Genomic DNA, 15,761 nt, shown 5'->3' with positions numbered 1-15,761 from the left:
CACTTTCAGTAGGGTGCTGTCCACTCTGCCATGCTGTGAGCACAGAGATAAAGCAGATGGCAAACTCAATAAAAAGGAGCCAGTTAAACAGGGATAGATGAATGCCTGAAAAAGCCTCCACTCCAGGACTGCTTTTGAGCTGGTTGTCATGGCACTGGAAACTGATACCACTGCCAGCCTCCCATCCCAAGCCCTTCTTTCACAGCCTGTCCAAAGCACAGATCTCAACCTGGTGTCGAGAACCACCCTGGTCCTCACAGCACAGGGATCTTCCACCAAAGCTCTGCTGGCACCAACCTGGGAGGCTACACATGAGCAGAATTTACACCTACAGTCAAATGCCTCCCACAGGTGAAGGCTCATCTTCAAACTCAAGTTCCAGTTGCAGAACACAAACATTCCGGTAATTTTAGTCCTGTACCCCTTAAAATCATTACCACATGCCAAAGGACTACCTGCTCAGCACATGCTAGCTCTTTGTGCAGCTGGAGCTGCCATGGCAGACAAACTGACACTTGTCAGATTTGGATATTAAAGAAGTTTCTCTTCCCTTGGACAACACACATCAGCAAGGAACACTTTTGCCCAACAGACTGAAAGAGCAAGGGATGCAACTTCAAAACAGCCCTGGGAAAGCTGGGTGCTTCTGTCAGCCCCTCTTTTTCCTCCCATTTACATTTTGAAACTCTATAAAATTGGTAAAATCCACTCAGCTGAACCCCTCAGAACATTACACTGCCATGGCATTACAGTCTCTTTTTAATGGAGCATATAAAACGGAAGTTTACAGTGAGTTGAGTGAACTGTACATCAGCACTTCCATTCAGCCCACTTGTGAGCCATTAATCCCCAGTACACGGAACACTGATGCTGGTCTAGGACTTCTCCAGAGCACAGTTCAGATCTCTTCTGAACTTCACTGCATCACCTGTGTCCCTTCTAGGCACACTGCAGGGCACAGACCCAGCATTCACAGCTCAGAGCCTCGACTCCCAAGGGAAAAAAAAAAATAAATACTACCTTCTGAGTGCAGAGAGCTGGCTCCAAAAAAAAAAAAAAAAAAAAAAAAAAAAATCACTGGAGGCTCTCTCAAGGAAGGGCAGGTGAACACCTCCAGCAGGTGCTGCAGGAGCAGCCAGCCAGGCCTGTGGTGCAGCAGCACAGCAGCCTCTGCCCTGGCAGTGCTCGGCAGAGCAGTGAAAACAGCACAGGCAGGTCATTTTAAAGACTTTTAATACAAACTTAATATAAACTATTTCAGTCCCTCTTAACATGTAAGACACTGACTCAAAATACTTTTATACCTTTTTTCAAGTATTGCACAATGTAGGTACAAAATTAATATTTACGATTACATTTTTGTCCATAATATATAGCAAAAATCTTTAAACTTTTAACAGAAAATACAATTTGTGTTTCTTTTGAAAAAAGCAAGTATTTCGTACATTGGAATTCCACCACTAAGGAATATTCTGTACACAACTTTTTATCTTTTTTTGTGTTTGTTTTTTAGAATTGATGTCTTTAAGATGGGTATCTTACAATTTCAGTAAAAAAAATACAACATGAAGCTGCTGCAGCTGTCACAGATCACTGTAGTAAAAAGATATAAATGCAATACCATGTTGTAGAAACAATATATTTACTCTGATATTTTACAAACTTTGTACTAAATTAAATTATACAATTAGAAAAAGACCAATAACCCCACCTATTGGTGCCAGCTTTCTGGAGGTGTGCTGTGCACACACCTGCAGGAAACCAGCCACATCCTTGCTGGATCTTAAATACTGTAAGAGGCCATATCTGGAGAGTATATTTGTAATGTACAGTCAGTATAAAATAATCTTGTGCTTGGTTGGCAAATGAAAAAAAATGATGCATGTCTTATTTATCTAACCAAGCCTGAATGTATTCATACTACAAGCCTTAAAAAAACCAAAAATCTCAAGAGGTGGAAAAAAGATACACCCTTGGGTACGTGCATTGGAACTGGTACAACAGCATCTACTGGTGCTTGACTTCTGCCTTCAGTTAGCCATGACTGGCTGGAATTGCTGGTTAGAATACTGCATGTTGTTTAAACTAAAATTCAAGCCATCCACAAAAGACTTCTCATTGAGACCTCCATAGGCTGCAAACATATCAAAGGCATTGCTGTACTGGAGAGGGCTGAGGTTAAGGGGGCCATCCCCAGGAAAGATGCTACCTGTACTACCTTGACCCTGCATGCCGGGGAAGATGAATTCCTTCGCGTTAGGAGAAAGAGCAGAAGTCTTCTGCTGCTGCTGCTGTTGCTGCTGCTGACTGCCTAGGCCAAGCCCATAGAGAGAGTGCATGGAGGAGGAAAGGGCCTTCTGCTTCAACAGGTCATTGACATTCAAGCCAAGGTTGGTGGGAGAGGTGCGGGCGACCTTGTTGCTGCGGCCACTGTTCTTCATTTTGGTGGAGCCAAACTTGGTGGCGGCAAATGTGGCAGTGGTGAAGGTTAAAGGCTGGGTGGAGCGGGGCATGAAAGTCGGGCTGACAGCAGCAGAGTGACCAAAGGGAGGAGAAGGAGAGCTAGACACTGAAGATGCTGGGTCACTAATTGGCATGAACACCTGGGCCTCTGGGTTAAAGCTGTTCTTGATCTCCTTATCCAACTCACATCCATTTTCATTATCATCCACATAAAGCACTTTCACTGGTCCCTTCTCACCGATTTGGTAGGACACCTCAAACGGGTCGATCCAAACACTGAGATCCTGAGGCAAGTTGCCACGAACATCATCAATGTCCAAACCACTCTCTTTGGATGCTTGTTCTACAACCGGGTCCACTTTCTCCCCTATGTGTATACATCTAAACCCTGATCCTTTGTATGGCTTTTCCGGATACCAGTGTCCTTCATACTTCTTCTTCAAAAGTCTTTCAAGCTCTTCACCAAAAATGTTGACACGTCGTCTGGGAAGCTTATTGTACAAATATGAAATAATAAAATTGAGTGCTACTTGGATTTCAAGCTGCATAGCTGCTATGCCACAAGGTTAAAAGTCTGTTCCAAAACCCAAAGAAAGTGTTCAAGATGCCACAGGGAAACAGAATTTCATTCAAAGTGCTGATTCTAGTTGATTATTTTATCCTTCACCTCGAGTGCTCTTGTCCCTTTAAGAAAAAAGCAAAAGCAAACACATTCAAATAAGGAAAGTGTCAGACCAAGCTCCAAGGCCTATTCTTTTACCTTCACTTTCTGCGTAAAATAGGTTCCTTTCCACATCAAGAACTGTGCAGCAGATTATTTATATTTGTGCCTGCAAAAGGTGAGGATGTCAAGCACGTCCAGCCTGCTACAGCAGAGGCACTGGGCATGTTTACATATGCCTTGGGGGCACTTCCAAATCCCATGACCCTTAGCTATACATGGAGCAGCAAGGATCATTTTTAAGACACCACAGAACTGCCAGGCCTGTCAAGCGTTCTGTTACCAACCCAATGTTTGGATCACTTGTAGCAGTCAGCTGCAAAATTTAGCACTGGCCTATTAGAGTAGCTTGAAGGGTCTTAGTCCAGGGGTCATTTCGCATGCCAGTTTGCAAACAGTGGTTGCAACTGCAAGCTCCAGAATTATTCAGATGTTAATAGCTGCTTTAGGAGACCTCACAGAATTGAGCAATGTTTTAAAGCCCAAGCAAATCATCCCCACAAACTGGCATGACCTGAGGAGAAAATGTCTGCTGTGCACACATGTGTCTGCTCCAGGGCAAAGCCAGGGCACACGCAGCAGAGCCCTGCGCCTGCTGTCACCAGGGCAGCAGCTACCACCCAGTCCTTACAGTGTGGCACCATTTTGTCCCTTTCTACAAATGGTTCTGCATCACGGGATGCCATCTATTAATACACTCTGTATTCATGGCTCTGTCTATAGCTCAGGTTTCACAAAGTTACCCGAGGGCTTCTGACAGCCTCAAAACCAACTGCTTCTCTCCTTCTCCAGGACTCCATTTTATACTTGCTATAAAAGATGGTTGCCTTCATGAAGGACCAAGAGGAATTTGCCATCTGAAGTTAGAGGAGGGACAGGGACCAGGTCTCAACACACAGACTGCTAAGGAAAATGCTGCAGCACCATGGCATCAAAGGTGCTCCACAGGAGACATCATCTTTCAAAAAAGCTCCAGTGACACAGAACATCCATTCCTTGGCCCAAGTTAAATGCCCAGCAAGAATTTAAATTAATTGTTTTTATGCACTGCATCACTAGGAACAAAATCCAGTTGTAGCTGTCACTGAAGATTAGAGAGATCAAACTCGGTATCAAAGTCCGTTAACAGTGTGAATAAACTGCCTTTCTATTTCTTGCTCCAAATAATCTCCTTTTAAAGCCTGGAACCCTATTTCCAAGCCACTCGTGTTCTCCCCAACATGGCATGGGAATAGTTTGAAAGCTTGCATGATAAGGCGACCTTTAAACGTTTGCTGGATCAGCACTGGGTGGGGATAAGGAAAAGATCAAGGGCAAACACAAGATATTTACAAAAGGGGCACAATCAGTACAGGAAAGCTGACTGCATGGTTAAAAGGGTCATTCAAAAATGATTTATGAATCCATCTGTTTTGTTTCCCTTCCTCTGTGTCCTTTAGGAATGAAATGATCCTTTCAAGGCACACTGGGCAGGCACGATGTATTTTTTTTCTAAGCCCCAGAACTGATCCATGGCACAAGCAGCTGATCAAACAAATCAGCCTGAACATTTCCAATTTCTTGTTCTTTGATTATCATTTAAAGAGGGAACTGCTCTCCGGGAGCCGAGCCCGGAGTCGCTCGGGTGGAGGGCAGCAGCCGGGAGCGGGGCAGAATTACATAACCAGGCAGTCGGCTCTCATTATGTTTCTGCTCGCAGCTCCGGGGGCAGGGGAGAAGGAGGCCGAGCCTCGTCTGCGCCCGTAAGAAAAGAAACGAAGCACAGGAAAAGAGACGACTGAGAGCAGGGGGCGGTGGGGGGGGGGGGTGCTGCAAGGCCCACAGCCCAGCACCCCGGGCCCGAATCGCGTCTCCTGCCGCCAAGCACGGTCCTGCAGGAGGTGCCAGCGATGCCCGGAGGCCGGCAAGCGGCCACGCTTAGTCAGCCGGCACCGCTTACTCCTCCCAGCCCCAGCACGGCCAGGGACCGCCAGTGACCCTCTCGCCTCCCGGCTCCCCGGGCCGTACCTCGCCAAGAGGCGCTGTCAGCAGCCCCGCGTCCTCCATCCCGCCGGCTCTTGTGTCCTCAACGACATCCCAGACCTCCCCAAGGGGCCATGCCCACTTCGGTCCCCGTCACCGCGGGGTCGCGAGCGCCTCGGCACGCCCGCCTCAGGGGCCGGGTGGCCTCAGGGCTAGGCCCGGGAGATGGCTGCCTCGGTGGCCGGAGGCGGGCGGTTGGTCGCCTCGAGCCCTCTACCACAGCAGCCAGGGCCGCGCCCGCCTCAGTGGCTGCTTTCGGCCTCAGCACCCCCAGCGCAGAGCCCTGCGCCGTCCCGGGCTGTATCCCCGCCGTCAGCGAGCGGTACTCACCCGGGTGGGTGTGCGGGGGTAGTGCAAACGATCCCGGTGGGGGTGTGAGTGCAGGAGAGGCCGGGGGAGGGGTGGGGGGGGGCTGCTCAGCACCCGACCCCCATCTCCGAGAGCCGCTCCCTCGGCGCGGATGGGAGGAGAGAGGGGGAAAAAAAAAAGGCAGGGAGGGGAAGGGTTGAAAAAAAAAGGGGGGGAAGGGAAGGGGGGGAGGGCTGCGCTGCTCACACCCCCAGACCGGGCACGCTCCGCCGCCCGCCGTGCTGCCGCCGCTCCTGGCTGGGGCGCCGCACGTCCCCTGATATCGCCTCCCGCGCCCCACCCCCCGCACCCGACCCCGCCCCGCGCCCGGCCCGCCGCCCCGCCCGCGGGGCGCTCCGACGTCAGTGCGCTCCCCACCTCGCAGCTCCGTTGCGTCACAGTTACGTGAAGCGCTGCCCCGGAGCCCCGCGGCTCTTGCGGGGCAGGGCTCGGCCGGGCGCTGAACTACATCTCCCAGCACCGCCGCTGCGGCGGCCTGCAAGGACCTCGGCGGCGGCGATGGCGGCTCGGCGAGGGCCGGTCAACGAGAACACCCTGCAGCCCCTCATACTCAGAGCCAGGCTGTGTGCCGCAGCCAGCGGCGGCGTCAAGAGAACGGCTGCCCCTCAGTGAGGCCCCGCGGCACTAGCAGCAGAACGGGACGCAGAGCGTCACCCCCGTGCCGCCCACTGGCCCCTCACAGCCCCGTTCCCAGCGGTAGCAACGCTGACCCGATTGGCTGCCTGCCCGCCCCGGTAGCCGCCTGATTGGTCACTCCGTATCGAAGAGGAAGACGTAGACTCCCAGTTTTGGGGTGAAAAAAGTTATCGGGGGGAACGAGACGGGGGAGGGGGGCGAGGGCGCAGCTGCCGCTGTAGGCCCTGCGGACGGCAGCCGCGGGGCCTCGTCAGGGTCCTGGCCCAGCGTCGGTGCCGCCGAGCTCGATTTGGGCCTGTCGGGAGCTGCCGCGCGGCTCGGCCTTACTTCAACGTGGCGCACGACTAAACCTAGCAGCGGCGCCTCCTCCCTCAGAAAAAGAGACGTGCGGAATGAGAACGGGCCCGGTGGCCGGAGAGACAGGCCCGCAGTCCCTTAAGACATCTTTGGGTTTGCCCTTTAAACGACACTGGCGGGCGTTCCTGGGAGCGGGGTGGACATGGTCAGCCTCAGACCGGTGAGGAAGACCGCATTTGGGAGATCAAATTGCAGACGTGTTGTTTTTTTCCCCTCTGTATATATAATAAAGCATATTGGCATAAATGCTGCATGGGCCTCAGGAGACGTTTGGCAATGCCAGTCAGAAGTGCCAGCACTTTAACCCTTCAGAGTGCAGAACGTGTGTGAGACTGTGTGGGAGGTGGGAGCCTGGGAATGGAAATGTTAAGGATGATAACGGAGAGATTTGGGATTTTCCACTGTGAAAAATGGCTAGAAAAGCCTAATTCATAGTAAACCACATAGGTTTTCCTCACATGTACGAGTGTAGATGCTGCTAGGATTGCAATGTTGCAAACAACATGACTATCTTAATTCGGACTCAAAATAGTTAGGATTTTTGCCCCATTTTTCATTTGTTTTTAACCATAGTGTTGCATGGACCGTCAAATTAAAACGGGGTCATCTGCCATCACTCTGCACCCGAAATGGAAAATAAAGTATGAAAATGATCAAATTATAAGCCTTGGCAGCTGGGAAACTCCTGGGAAGTGATGTGGCACAGCCAGGGTTCCAGGTGAACGTCCTGGATGTTTTGTTTTGAACAAGCTGTCCTATGAAAGTGAAGAGACAGCGTGAAGTAACTACCCAAACGGCTAAGGTGAAAAGGCAAGTACAGGGGGGTTGGGTTAGAATTGGGAAATCGCCCTGGGCCCGAAAACACTGAGCAGACTGGTGGCGAGGAGCCGCGGGGCCAGGGAGCGCTGGCCGCCTTGAGCGCTGGGTCCTGCGCGGGGTCCTGCCGCTGGGGAGGGGGCAGCAGCAGGCTGTCTTTGAAGTGGGGAAACCTGCATGGCTGCGTAGATCAGCGTTTGCAGGTGGGGTTTCGTAAGGAGCTTCACAAACCCAGTAACTCTGCTGCTGAGTTGCTTAAAAAAAAAAAAAAAGAGTTGTAAAAGCAGGGGGTTGCTTTTAAATGGGTTTAACAGTACATGAGAGGCATTAGGAAGTGCATTAAATATCGAGAGGCTAATACATTTATAATCAAGGCAGCTGCAGGATCCTTCAGAGCTGTGGAAATGGGGATGTACTTTCTGGGGCTTATGCAAAGAAAGTATCTGAAGGAGTCAGTGCTCAGATGCATGGTATTGAACAGATCTGGTGTGAGGTGTTAGAGACAGGTGACTGCCCTAAGAATGGCCTCTTTGGGTCAGCAGAACCAAGCCCACCTCCTGTGGCCCAGGGAAAGTTGCAGCTAATCTCTGAAACGAAATCTGACCTTTAGTCAGCTGTGATCATTGTGCCATCCACAAGCAGGTGGCCAAACTGTAGCAATGTTAAATTATTAGCACTTAAACCCCAAGTCAGATCCAGGATTCTTAAAACCCCAGCTGGCCAAACTGTAGCAATGTTAAATTATTAGCACTTAAACCCCAAGTCAGATCCAGGATTCTTAAAACCCCAGCTGGCTTTTTGATCCACAGAGAGGTCAGAAGCCACAGTATTTTTCAGTCCTTGTGATTAATACACAGCAATAACAAAATGTCTACCTCACCCTGCTAGAATAATCTTTAACAATGCAATCAATATGAAATAACAACTCCAGTAGCACAGTTTTACTCATGTTGCCAATTCAAGTCAGCTGAAAGATTAATCTTAAAAGAAAAGGAAAAAAAAAATCTCATCTTTTCTGACAAACCCTGATAATTTTTCTCCCCAGCAGAGCAAGGCAGGGAGGCAGGAGGATATTAGAAGTAAGAAGACTTTCTTAATCTCTATTAAGGAGAAGGGTTTTGATCTCATTCCCTGTTGGTAGCAACATTCTATGCTGCTGGCCAGCCAGCCACCACCAGCAAGAGCTACACTTGCTACAGTCTGGGGCTCTGCAGTCTTATCTCCAGAGCCAAGATCTCTGCGCTGTCAAGGATCTACTTTTCCACAACCCTTGCAGAGACTACATTAGCTCTACAAAGGGACCACCTTGTTTCCACTAAAGCACTGAAGTTTGGTTCCTGCAATAATTAAGAGTGCTCTTTAAAAGTCTCGATCAGTGTGATGGATTGCTCAATACAGAGGCCAAAATACAGTTTATTTAAGAGGTTGTTTAAACAAAAATATCTAAGAAAATTGTTCCTAACTTATACCAACATGGAGAAGAATTTAAAAGCTGTAGCAAGCAAGGTTCAGAATTTCCATTACCATCTTTGTCCTTTCCTTCTCCTCTGCTCATTGCGTGTTGCTGCTCCTTACAGATTTATCCTGACAGTGGCCATACAGCTCTGTAAAGCACATTGCTGGATGTAGCACAGGGTCCTTTTTTAACATTTTCCTATATAGGGTCACAGTTTTAGTGGGGGAGCCTGGGCTTTGATTCTGAAACAAAAAAAAAAAAAAAAAAAAAAAAGCTTTTTCCCATTGTGTTCCTCCTCTCACCCAGTTTTATCCATTTGCTGATTTTAAGTCATGTTCTTTTCCCCATTCTCTATCAGAGTGAGCACCCAAGCCTGGCTGCCCTCCGGTGTACACCTTAGCAGTGATTTTGATGTGTAGATTCTCTTTTCTGTACCAGTCCTAGCCCTGATTTTTCCATAAATGAGGCTGTACCTATCAGATATTCCCCAGTTTCAGGAGCTCTGATCACAAAGATACTTTTTTAGAAAGGATCCACAAAATTCATTTGAAATGTTTTAATAGGGTAAGGAATAACTGAGAACATGATTCAGCCAGAGCACAGAAGCTCGTGGGGCATTGTCCCAGCCAGGTCACCTTCTAGGAGAGCCCCGAGGCCATCTCTGGTTACACAAAGGGGCACTGGTTGGCTCCCTCCGACCGAGAGCCGCTCCTCGGGCAGGAGCTGTGCAGCCTGTGCAGGATGAGTGCCAGGCTCAGCACTGCCCGCTGGCTCCACAGAGCCCAGGCTCTGCCCAGGCTTGTTCCTCTGCGGTGCAGGGGCTGAGGAATTCTGAGGCATGGGATTATAGTCGTGGGGGTGTGGGAGCATGCAAGGACAGGATGGGAGGAGGAGAACCTGGATAAAGGTCTGTGGGTCCTGACAGGTGCAGTTAGTGTTGGCAAGGAGCAGGAGCAATAGCCTGTGAAGGGAGGGAGATACTGTGGTGAAAGGGGGAGAATGAGGTGCAGCAGAGGCAGTGAGTACAGCCCAGCATCCTGCACCCTACCTTGGAGGCCCTAATGGTTCCTAATGGATCTCAGGAGGTGTGCTGGGGCTGGCCTGCCCCACACAGCTCAGCTGGACAGGCAAAGCAGAGACCAGCAGCATCCCTTCCTCTGCCCTGCTGGAGGGTGTTGGTAGCTCCAGTGATGCCAAAGGTTTGGAAATCTGTCAAGAGCTGGAGCTTGGCTGCCAAGGATCAAGAGGCAGCTTCCAGATCTGGGTATCTCCAGCTTTGTGCAGGCTCTGTATACTCTGGCAAAAACCCCTTCTGAGCTGGTACTTCCTTAGGTATTGGTGACTCAAATGCAAGAAAAGGGAAAACAAAAAGTGTTATTTTCCTGTACCCATAAAGGGACTGATCTGCAGGGGCTTAGACCATGCAGGGACACCATTCTCTCCCAGGTGACATGCTGCTAATGTCACAGCTCACTTGGCAGAAGTTACTGGAGTCCTGAGTGAGACACAGAAGGCAGCTGCGGGGTGAGAAGGAAGAATAAAAGGAGGAGAAACCTGATACGCTTTACTGAAGACTTTGCTCTTCCCAAAGTTTCAGCCACCTTCAAAGATGCAATAAAAAGGATTTTTTAATTTTCTTTTTTTTTTGTCCTGAATGAGGCAGGATCTGTTCTTGAAGAGGAGCCTGGTAAGAGATGGGGTTACAGGTCCTGAGGAAGTCAGGTAAAAAGAGTGAAATGAGGGGTGAGGAATCAGAGTGAAAACGCTGAGAAAATTGACAGCAGCAGGTAGGTAGATAGGGTATTGTGGGCAGAAAGTGAGAACTGCTTGATGGGGATCAGGACTTTCCATAGCTGTGGATAAACGGGCTGAGGAAGGAGGAGGAAAAATGATTGATTTTATACTTTAGAGAGGTTGACCTTTGAGGAAAGTTTTATTAAAATCCAATATAATTTTTCCCTCGAGTTTCCCTTTTTGCTGGGATCCTGCCAGGTTAATGCCAGGTGGCTCTGCAGAACCTAGAGGATAAAATGATGAGGTTAGGGCTGTCCTAGCTGATAACTATGTCACTCCTTAGAGAATCAGCCCCAAATGCCTTACTGTGCTCATTCCAAACCATGATTCACAAACAGTTTTACAGAAATTGGAAGCTGCTTTTAAACTGTAAGGACTGTTCACCTTAATCGTTTAATGAGGATCAGAAATGGCCACTGAAGATGATGGTCTGATCTTTTGCCCTCTCAATTTACGATAGAAGAAGGCAGCTTGAAAAGTTTAATTAAGAACTCAAGAATTTTGTGTACTTAGCATTTCTTGGAACATGAATAAATCTCTTTCCTGAGAAGGGAAATCCAGAAAAGCTGTTCAGTAGATACTGAACAGGAAAGAAGAGGCCCTGGAGGTGAAAAAACAGAGCATGGTGAAGCAATTTTGCCTCAAGCTGCTTAAACTGGAAGAAGGAGCAATGGAGGGGCATCCATTTACCAAAAATGTCTGACAAACACTGCTGATGTTTTGGCATTCTAATTATCTTCAGTTAGGATATAAAAAGATGGTCTGAAAATTACCAGGGGAATCCCTTTGAAATAAATGGAAACTCAGCTTTCCTTAGGCAAAGATCCAGCCAAGGCTACTTTGCTTGCTAGCCATGGTGTCCTCTAAGCCACTGCTCCAGAGCTGCACCCTTTGGCTCTCCCAGCAGTGTCTATTTTCACTTAGGAAGGATCAGATGATCCCCACTGTGGACAACATTGTTCTCCAGACTTTCAGGAGAACAAGGCAGACAGGTCTTGAGTGAGAAGGGGAGGAAGGATGTTCCCCACCTTGTCAGTTTATCCTGAAGAAGCGGTTGGAAGATGTCTCCATTTATTTCTCCAGACTGAGCTTCCTATGCCTGTTGCTATCAGTTAGTGTTCTGTGCAGAGTCCAGCACTTGCTAGGACTAGTTAGTGACTCCTGGCTGACATGCAGAGTATCACAGGGAAGAGAAAGGTTGCAATTATTGATACTGGGTCAGAGAGCGTTCATTTGAGAAGCACCAAGTGAACCTGCTGTGCTGACAAGCTGTGACAATGTGAGTGATGGCGACTTCAAGTGAAAGGAGTTCAGGTGTCAGTGTCTTGATGAATCCATCTGAAAATCATTCTCATGAGAGGAAGAGCATTGAAAACTATCTTCATATTAATAAACCCCCAAGGCTGCCTCTTTTGAGATGAATAGAAACCTGGTCCCTCTGCATTTGTGCAGACATGAAGGGCTGGAGGAGTGGAACGATGCCAGCTTGTGACAGCTGAAGGTTTGACCCTGCATTTTAAGGGTATTATCCATGGTAAAAAAAAAAAGAAAAAGCCAATGGAAATTTCTCTTTGAGTTTGCTGTGTCCCAGATCTGGCCCTTATTCAACTCTTATTAAAGTCCATTGAGTCGTGGCCACAGAAGCAATGGAGGGGAATGAAGATTCAAGCTGTGTTCGCTCCTGAGACACACAGAGTGGCTTGCAGCACAGCCTGTGCTTAGCATGGCTCATGGCCCCTGGTCATCTAAGGAGGAGGTCATGGGAGACTGAACCTGGCACTGACACTGAAATGATCATTCAGTTTAAATCCCCAATTCAAAGCATAGTAAATCACCCTTTTCCTCTCCAGCTTCTGAATCCTAAAGGTATAATTGCTCCAAAATAACCTAATATATGCCTTAAAAGGTGCAGCAGGTCAGATTAGCACAACATCTTTCCCACTGATGGCAAGAGGCTGTGGGAGCCTGGAGCCACACCTGGACATCTCCCAGGCCAGGAGCCTTGGGGCTGGCCAGTAAAGCAGCAGCAGGCAAAGGGCACAGATTCTTCTCTTCCACAGGTCTTTGCCGTGGGATGGACAGACTGAGCAGCCTTGCCACACCTGCATGGACACAGCACACTCTGCCCTGGCAGCGTTCTCTCTGCAAGCCACAGCAGCTCCAAGAGAAGGCAGGAAATAGCCACCTAGCACAACTGCTCCGGGTTTGGAATTGGAAGAAGAGATTTCTTCTTGATCACATGTGACGGCTGTCTCAAATGGTGGCACAGGAGCACTGGCAGTGCCATACTTTGTATTGCAGCTGCTGCAGCTCAGATGTGTGAGGAGGTGATGCTGCTGCATGGCCACATTAGCTAAGCTGCCTCATCGCCAACGCTCGGCAAACTGAATATCAAATTGCCTGAGTACAATGGAGTGCTGACTCACCCTCCCATCAGGGTAAGTGCTGCAGCCTCCCAGGGCATCTTGGAGCTTTCTAGAGTCTCACAAGCCTATGGGAACTCTTCTGATCGATTTTTCTCCCCTCCAAGCAAAGTTATGTTTCATGCTCCTATTTGAGTCTGCATGCTACAAATCCAGCTGCTGTCACAAGACATCTTCCCCCTGCTTCATTATCTTGATCAGTTTTCTGCTGGAACTCTCATCTTTCATCCTGGCTGGTGCAGTTGCCTCCCTTGTGATTATTGCAGCTCTGGGCTCTCCATATTCATAGCCACTCTCTGAGCTCCAGCTGTCACACTCTGCTTTCTGAGGCTGCATAGCTGTGAGTATCTTCCCATAAATTCCCACACTTCCAGGTCTGAGGCTGCACACATCTGAGACTGCTTGGAGCAGGCTCTTGCACCTGCATACCCCAGCAGGAAAATACAGCCCCAGGTATTTGAAATGGGAATCTTCTTTTTCTTGAAACTGGGCTCATCTCAAAAACTCCCCTTGGAGGCAGAACTGTGTGACTGTCCTTAAACACAGAGCAGTCTCAGTTTCTGAAGTGCAGTTGGAGGAAGAGCAATTTCAAGAAGCAGTGCCCAGGATCTGAGGTGAACCCAGCCATGGGTACTGGGCAGAGAGTTCAAATTTAGCTGACTGGGACAAGAAGACAAACCAGCACTTATGCCTTTGGTGATCTTTGCTCCCTGTCACTCAGGTGGTGGCAAGAAGGAGCAGAAGAAGGGCCATGACCTCAATAATCGGGGGAACAGCAACTACTAACCAGCCAGACCACTCACAGGGATGTGCAGAAGATAGCAGCCCTGAGTTGGAGGGTCTGGAATTGAAGCCATTGATGGAAGTGTTGGGACTTGGTTTAGTTTCCAGCTAGCTATGAACACCTCCTTTCTTGCTGGGGGGAATGCAACTGCTCAAGCAGGGATATTGATTCCTGTCCAGACTGCTGTTGCTAAGTGTGTGACAGCAGCCTGTCCAAGTGACACCCACATGGGGACAGAAGAAATGTCCCCGGTGCAGCTGAATCAGGGCAGTGCCTGGGTGAAGAGCATCACTGGGCCACCCCGAGAGAGGTGATGGGGCTTTGAGTGGTGGGGGGATGTACCCCAAGGTCTGCATGGCAGCAGGCACAGCAGTGACTCCAGCACTCAGACTCGTCTGGTCCACAGCACCGCTGGGATTCACCAGCAGGCTGCATGGAGGAGTGTGGGCAAAGCAGGGAGACAGGGCACCCTCAGCTGAAAGCCTGAGCTAATTCCACAAGGAAGAGAAGCCCTCAGCCAGAAATTCTTCAAAGGGAGGTGACCAGACAGACTGTCACCACGGGGGTCTGGAAGCAGGCAGGCAGGCAGGCAGTCCCCTCTTTAATAAACAGTAAGACAGAAGATGGCCAGGGAAGGACACTTCTTAAACATGCTGGAGGAGCAAGGCTGAAGCAGCTCTGGTGTCCCATCCAGAAGGCAGCAGAGTTGTTTGAAGCAGCAGCAGCACCCACCTAATCAAAGAGGAGAAACTGTGATGGTCCTGCCCCGAGACTTGTGCTCTAAACCACAACTAATGAGTGCAGAGGCACTGACAAAAAAAAAAAAAAAGCTTCCACAGAATCCCTTTTCTAAGGCCTTTGATTTTACTGGAACATGCACAGCAGTAAAATTCACATAGGCAATGGGAAAGCCATATCCTGCCCTGACCCTGCCATAGAAAACAGCAAAACAAAGGGGCAGGAGTCTGGGGTCACGTTTGGGGAGGATCCATGATTCAGCAGGTCAGGTTGCTCATCTCCTCTCATCTGTCATGTAACGAGGGAGTCAGGCACACACTTGCAGTTCCAGGCTGCTGCTTCATTGCAGAAAGGTAGAGCCCAGCCAGTGATGAGCTTCTGAAGAATAAATGACTCTCAATTAGGATAGTAGGTCAGAAGGAGCAGGATGATTCATATCCAGGACACACTCCCAAGCATCCCCACTAATGCTCAGCAGATCTGTACAGTTTTACATCTTCAGAGCACCTCAAGCACCCTGGCTTCTCACTGCTGCTGGCAGGGCACAGCCAGCAGGCCTTGAAATGTGCTGGAGACCTGCTAATTCTTGGGGTGCTGAAGCTGCGCTGGGGAGAAGGGGCTTCCACTGTCCCTCAGCAGCAGGAAGGAGTGAGGCAGCTCTGTCCTGGTCAGAGCATGCCACCGTTGGTCTAGAGATCAGAGGACATGGAGCTTCTCACCCCCAAGGTGAATAAATAAGGTACCCAGTACTCTTCCAGAGAGCTGGCTCTCTGCAGTGTTCCCAGGAGTAAGCAGCAGGTTGTGACAGATGGGGTTTGGGAGTGCTTGGCTTCTAGGTTAGCACCCTGACAATGCCTCTGCTCAGCTGTGCAAATCGCATTTTGCTTGCTTGGCTGTGAGTTGCTGGGCAGTGGGATGTAATTTTCCATGTTTGCAGTTGGTGCTCAGGTTTATCCTGACTTGCATTTGACAGCCTGAGCTCTGCTAGCATTGTCTCACCGCTGAGAAAATAGCAATTGAGAAGCCTGGGTAGGTGTTAGCACCCAAGAACTCAGCGGCCAGCTGTAATCCAGGCACCACCACTTACTGCTCTGCAACAAAGTGTCTTTTCCAGAGTCACCTGGTGTCAGAGGAACCCAGGGATGCCAGATATACACGTGGCTGACTTTGATCTCTCTGAAG

The 15,761-nt window shown here is 49.3% G+C and overlaps 1 protein-coding gene across 2 annotated transcripts; it reads right to left on the bottom strand.

Annotated features, from left to right (window-relative positions):
• Positions 1-1,083: 1,083 nt before the first annotated feature.
• TOB1 (transducer of ERBB2, 1) lies at positions 1,084-5,714 on the bottom strand. 2 transcript variants are annotated; one of them, XM_054393688.1, is made up of 2 exons: positions 5,537-5,714; positions 1,084-3,147 (listed from the first exon to the last, which is right to left on the bottom strand). In XM_054393688.1, exon 2 carries the CDS (start codon positions 3,009-3,011, stop codon positions 2,031-2,033), a length of 981 nt encoding a protein of 326 aa, XP_054249663.1. In that variant the 5' UTR covers positions 3,012-3,147; positions 5,537-5,714; the 3' UTR covers positions 1,084-2,030. The 2 variants fall into 2 exon arrangements, with proteins under 2 accessions (XP_054249663.1, XP_054249662.1); XM_054393687.1 differs by lacking the exon at positions 5,537-5,714 and adding an exon at positions 5,192-5,332.
• Between the last annotated feature and the right edge of the window lie 10,047 nt (positions 5,715-15,761).

The sequence above is a fragment of the Indicator indicator genome, chromosome 29 (genome assembly GCF_027791375.1).
Source record: "Indicator indicator isolate 239-I01 chromosome 29, UM_Iind_1.1, whole genome shotgun sequence".
NCBI lineage: Eukaryota > Metazoa > Chordata > Aves > Piciformes > Indicatoridae > Indicator > Indicator indicator.
Note: the sequence above shows the minus strand (reverse complement) of the source record. Positions and strands in the feature narration are given on the sequence as shown.